The sequence below is a fragment of the Ceratina calcarata genome, unplaced genomic scaffold (genome assembly GCF_001652005.2).
Source record: "Ceratina calcarata isolate Rehan_Ccalc_2016 unplaced genomic scaffold, ASM165200v1 scaffold39.2, whole genome shotgun sequence".
In the NCBI taxonomy this organism is placed as follows: Eukaryota; Metazoa; Arthropoda; class Insecta; order Hymenoptera; family Apidae; genus Ceratina; species Ceratina calcarata.
Window position 1 is genome coordinate 2,932,738 of NW_017162322.1, and position 6,163 is coordinate 2,938,900.

The 6,163-nt window shown below is 39.3% G+C and overlaps 1 protein-coding gene across 7 annotated transcripts in view; it reads right to left on the reverse strand.

Moving 5' to 3' along the window:
* LOC108626037 (choline transporter-like protein 1) overlaps window positions 1-6,163 on the reverse strand; it is a 35,018-nt gene that overhangs the window by 1,636 nt on the left and 27,219 nt on the right. For all 7 annotated transcript variants that reach the window (XM_026814626.1, XM_026814625.1, XM_026814629.1 and 4 more), the window contains 12 exons: window positions 4,371-4,481; window positions 4,133-4,284; window positions 2,741-2,809; window positions 2,313-2,406; window positions 2,124-2,187; window positions 1,948-2,056; window positions 1,760-1,868; window positions 1,477-1,596; window positions 962-1,087; window positions 790-896; window positions 289-545; window positions 42-208 (listed from right to left, as the gene is read on the reverse strand). In XM_026814626.1, coding sequence (XP_026670427.1) covers window positions 42-208; window positions 289-545; window positions 790-896; window positions 962-1,087; window positions 1,477-1,596; window positions 1,760-1,868; window positions 1,948-2,056; window positions 2,124-2,187; window positions 2,313-2,406; window positions 2,741-2,809; window positions 4,133-4,284; window positions 4,371-4,481 — 1,485 coding nt within the window. The remainder of the gene's footprint in view (window positions 1-41; window positions 209-288; window positions 546-789; window positions 897-961; window positions 1,088-1,476; window positions 1,597-1,759; window positions 1,869-1,947; window positions 2,057-2,123; window positions 2,188-2,312; window positions 2,407-2,740; window positions 2,810-4,132; window positions 4,285-4,370; window positions 4,482-6,163) is intronic.

The following is a 6,163-nucleotide window of genomic DNA, read 5'->3' on the forward strand; positions in this document are numbered from 1 at the left end:
AATCCAGAGATAGTAAATATCGTAATAGGGCGTCGACGTACCTGGAGCAGATAAATTCCTGTGACAACAGTCAACGTGACTACTAGTACTTTTCCTAAGAACAACACGAAGTCACCGACGCTGTTAATCGCGGCGACCCTCAGGATGTTACTGGATAAAGCTTGGAACGCTTTCCTGCCGCCCGTGCAAAAGTTACATCCATATATAGCTGAAAATCGTTGAGACAAGAATTAACATCTTTCAAAATGGATCAACTCGTTTTACCGAGAAACTGGAAGAATTTTATACCTGTTTCGATATAAGCGTTTCTGGTGAGGAACTTTAGAGCGCATTCGAAACACCAAAGGCAACACTGACAGCACCACAATATCCCGCGCACGAGATCGTTGTCGTAACGCTTCAAACGATTTTGTACAAAGGAGATAATGGCCCTTACAAATCGAACAAAGCCGATGATCAGCGCGCCGAACGCAACCGTGCCCAAGTGATACCACACTAGGTACCCGAACCCGCGTACCACAGGCAGAGAAAGTTGTCTCTTGTCCCTGTTTAAACAAATTTCTCATTGTCAATGTGCTAAAATTTTTATGAAAAATCAAACGAAACCGTATAAAATTTCCAACATAGTCTAAAAACGTATTTTATATCTGCATGGAAGTATATCGAGATTTTTACGTAATAAAAACATTAGCCCAGCTTCGTGAGAAATGGAATATGGAAATACTTTTTGCACGCCGGGAAAGCAATTAACATGCAGATCTTGAAGTATCGATGAAACAAGAGCATCACCTGGTGAAGAACCAACGCGCGACAGAGAGGGCAACGACCATGTGCTGGCAGCCTATGAGGAACTCGCAGGTGACGAAGAAGAAAAACAGATTGTACCATCTCGTCGCCTGTAAAATTCTGTCTGTGTCCAACTGTTCCGAAGACTACGAAATTAATCGATCAGATTACTTACGATTACGACGGTGTCCTTCCTCCAATGTACATGATTCTTTGTGTTCAGGTAAATATTCCCTGAACTTTCTATCCAAAGCATGCAGTAAATCCAGGCACACACGGTCAGGCCGATCAAGAGATAAGTCTGAAAAGGAATTTCATATTCCCGTAGAAAAAATTTATTTAAATCTGTCTGCTTATACAAAGAATATATGGATTATGAAACTATTTTTAGGAGCAAGAGAATGGTAACTCGAATTTTAACATAAAGATAAGCTATCTCTTTCCTATCTACAACGCAGATGCGTTAGAAAACCGCATAGATTCGATATCGAATAGATAAACGCAAAGATAAGAATCGTACTGTATTTAAAAAAACGGAAATCTGAAGACAAGGAAAATTGTCTATCTCAGAATTTTTATCACGATATATCTTTAGTGCCTCAGAGCGCTTATCAAAATGTACTGAAAATAATTCAGTTAGACGGAAAACCGTGTTGTCTCTACGTATACTATCTACTATCAAATATTTACGTATATAGGCTGAAGAAGAAGGACTGGCATCGAGTAGACGGCCTTTCCCGCTTCACGGAACAGCTGCATTACCAGGGCGATTCTTTTCCTCATCACCAGCACGATCAAAAGCGTGATCACCTGCAAATTGCATATAATTAACAGTATCAATATTGTTTCATCTCATCAGATAATTTTCACACTTCCTTCTCTCCAAGAATATATTTTTCTTTACCATACGTTAAACAGCTTTTCGATAATAAAACAATTTTGAGAAGTTTCTTAAAGCAGAATGATGTTTTACCGTAACGACGGTCAGTATAATTGCGTAGATAAGGTAAGCCTGAACACTCGAATCCTCCTCGGCTATTTCGTGCGAATCCACCGCTTTTCTCTCTTTGTGCCACGCGAGCCTAAGGAACGAGAAAAAATAATGATTGGCATCATTTGTCCTACGTTCGATCGCGTTCGGAGATATGTGTAGAAGTTTACCAGAGATACGTTGAACCACCGATACCTGCCAGAATTGCACCGATCAGTACAATATAAACGACCCATTGCACCATGAAACGGAAGGCAATTAAGATACTAAGAGAAAATGCTGCAAATGGAAAGGGAAAAGTGAGATTAAGTAAAAAATGAAATTGAGGAATAAATGAAATGCATACCGAGGGCAATTAGTAATAAGTAGATCAATTCTCTCCAAGCGACACTGAGGTCCATGGAGACTTCCTGAAAAACCAGGAATCGAAATTAAGAAAATGGATTAAATCGCACAATTTCCGAAAACGACTCTTCTCTCATTCAGTATTGCTTTTGTAGAAATCTGTCGTATTTCATTTTATAAATGTACAAACCTTGTAAAAGTTTTCCAAGCCCAGACTTTTGATCACAGAAGAAACAGTGTCATGGATATCTCTAGGCATACATCGATTCAGGAACACCATATCACTGTGTAAAACGATATAAAAACAATTGATTAATCACGTGCTAATCGTTAGAATTAAAAGAACAAGGTAAAAGTAGGAAGTTTTATTATAACTTGTTTTATGCTCAATTCGTAATAATCCCTGTACCACGAAATTGAAATTAATTCCGCGCAAGGTACACGCTGCCAGTTTCAGAGCATAACATATCTCTACCGTAGGCATACCATATGACATTTTCGTTGAATCGTGAAATTCGACCGAAACCCTTAATTTTCGCGCAACGGAGAACAAGCCCGTTTCCCGTAACCGGAACTGACTCGAATACATACGTATATCGTGCATCATAGAATACTAACTGATCGGTGCAGTTGGTCACGCAGTCGCGCGTTCTCTTCCCTTTCTGGTCCACGATCATCCTCAAATACCTGTGGGAAATGAATAATGAATGAACCAACCATTGATGTTAATGAATCGGTCAACGCGGGAGATATCGTATGGAAATTGGAAATTTCCTGAGATTTTCTTCTACGCCGCGAATTTATGTGAATGCAACGCTCGCGTTAATTAGCCGCATTATTTCAAGCGACTAAGTTCCCCGTCGAGAATTCTCAGGGTACAAACAATTCCACAGAAAGGATGGTTTTAATTGGTTCAGACTTAGTCAGTCTATACACTCTCGATCGCAAACATAGAATGGCTCCTGTTAATATTCGGACAGAACTTTTTTTGTACATAGTAAATATCCCAATTTCTGTTCAAAAAGAATTCCTGCTCACTGATTTATGATTCAGTATAAAATAATAGAACCAACAGCGAGTAGAAATAGTGACGTGAAGAGAAATTAGATCATTTCCTATACACGTTCAGTTTGATTTCTTATCTTATTCTCAGCACTGTCTTCTGATAATTGTACTTATGAACGGGAGTGTACATATGTGCATACATGTGCTCACGGGGACACCTCGACCGTGGAAATTGTTAACCGATAACGGGTCGCGAAATTATTTCATTCATTCGTTCCGCGCGTTGTCGACGATATAGAATTCGGTGTTGTTATCGGGCATGAAATTCCGCGCTAATTCGTCGACGAATTATTAATCCTTTGGGGGGCGACTGGAACTTGTTTTACAGGAAGTTCGAAATAGCGCTCGAGCTCGTCCACGGAAGCTGGTACATGGATATTTCGCCGAATTGTTGCTGCACGGATTATCGTTAATGTTTATGAGCGCGGGATGGATTGGAAGCTGGCGGCGGGAGGGAAATAGTTGGTATTAATTTGGTTGCCCGTGTTTGGGAAACGTGTGAAAGTGTCCGATGAACGATTTTACCATCGCAGCAAGGGAATGTAGTTAACGTAAATTGAGAGAGTGCAAACGTATTTCTGATGCTACAATTTTTCGTCAATGAGAATGTAACAATGTAGAATTCTAGCTAAATGAAATTGCTACACGTACACGCGGCAATTCGATGATAAGAAGGAAATTGAAATTAATCGGCTCGAATGAAATTCCGCACGAATTCCGATTTACATTATTCCTCTTATCGAAAAACTCTCGTATAACTAATCTCATACTCTATTAATTCATACGCTACGAACAAACGTTTGTTCGTCGCGTAATTCTTGCCGATTGCTTCCGAATTAAGTCCCGGTCAATTTTTCACCGTATCCGCCCGCAACAATTCAAACAATGGGCCGTTTCAATGTTTCGCGCCCGCGCGCATCGATCAACGACCAGCGTTGTGCTTACCGCTCTTTCGTCTTGTCGGTGTTCTTGCATTTCGGTTCGTGATTAATTTTATGGTCAACGTTCACACGACCGCAAACGTTCCCGCAGTCATCGTAGCCATTTATAACGCGGTAAATGTCCCCCTTCTTCACCACCATGCCAACCAGGACACTCTGCAACCCATCCGTCGCGCGAACGCGAAAATATACTATCACTTTAGAGTTCGAAACGTCGGATAGGAACAGAAAGAAAAACATACAAAGCCAATGGCCAGGCCGAGTAGGATGATCAAGGTAATAATGTCGGTGCACGATCGGTCAGTGACGAAGACCTGTTCTGACCGTCTTGGCGATCCTTCGTGTTCCGGTGTCTGAAACGGAAATACATGAAAATAGACAACAGTTTTCCGTCAAGCTTCACTTTTTCAGGAATTAACTCTTCGGTGATTAAATTAAATTTCCTTTCTCGGGTAAAGGCGATGGGTTATTAACTGCTTCATGAAAAACAGGTTATTAAACTGTATAGAGATATTAGGTTCCCTATTAGATCCGAGAGAGAGTTTAATATTTGCTGGGAATGTTTTAATAGATGTTTTAATAGAAAAATGATAAGCGACAGGGAGCTTCACTTTGTTGCTTTATGATTTTTAGAAAAATTGATTAGGCAGTTAGTCGGGAGAGTTCGAGAAACTAGGTCAGTGAAAGAAGCAAGGAACGAGTATTATTCATAGAAATATTTAAAGTTTTTTACATCAACGATTGACGATTTTGTAGTTTGAACATTTCGCGTTAACTTCCGATGATTATTTTTAAATTGTAACAAAGGTAAAAGGCGATGAGTTCTGTTTACCTCACGTTATTAAAGAGTAATTAGATCACGTTAATCACGAGACGAGCGCAAACGTGTTTTCACATTTTAATGTAACTCTCATTCAATGGACGTCATTAAAGGATATTAAGTTTCGAGCGATAAGCACAAAAATTTAGTATCCATTGTGTACGTCTCGATGTTCGAATAATATTAGAATTTTACATTTTCGCGCTGGCCATTTTTCACAATAAAGTACTCGAACTCGAACGTCTTTTCGCGAAACGATGGAAAACGTCGAATCTATTGGCCGCGGTCAGCATTCCAGTAAATTTTCAACGAACAGGGTGAAATCGAGCGTAGCTAAATCGCTTTCAGCGAATCCGCGTCGCGTTCCCAGGGATACAGGGGACCCTGTAACACTGTTACGGTGGAGGGGGGTTCCACATCACTCCCCTAAATTAATTAGAATGTTCGACGGTGACCTTGCATTAGCGTGCCGTTCGTAATTAAATTTCTCTTTCTCTCTTCCTCTTTACGTCTTATTAGAAGCACGCCATTAAGTTGCCATTGATAACATCATCGCGAGTCTTCCCGTCGCTTCTTGTTCACGTTTTCGTCTTGTCTTATTAATTAATCCAAACGTCGGTTCTCCATTTAGTTAAAAAATGATTTATGGAATGTAATACAAAAAAAATGAGACGAAACGGATCTGCAAAGTTTGCGATGTATCTATTTGCTTTTTAATAACTTTCATCGTTAGCTGAACATTCAGATTAAATTTGGCGATAATAAAAAAATATTTGAAATTCTAGTGACTTTTATTAATTTATAGGAATTCAGTGAACAAGGTTACTTGTTTACTGCAACTTCGTAGTTTTTCCGATATGATAACAAATGTGGATACACTGATCCGATTTTGAATAGAAGCTGAATCACGATCTGTTTTATAGGGATTCGCCTATTTTCCTTTATCAGAGTCTTTCTATGTAGAACAAAAAAAGCCAAATTGAGATTTAAATTGTGCGGACTTAATCAAGAATTTATTACGTTTGAACATATTCAGCATCAAGAAGATATTTTTACTTTTATCAGAATGATTCGCTGGAAGGCCAAAAGGCGCGCTGTTTATTAATGCAATCATTTCATAAAGTTCTATTTTTTTCATTTTCCTGTGAATTAAAACGGGAAATTTCATAAAGGAACTTTGTTTAAAGAATGGCCGCCTAGGAACTCGTTTAGCAC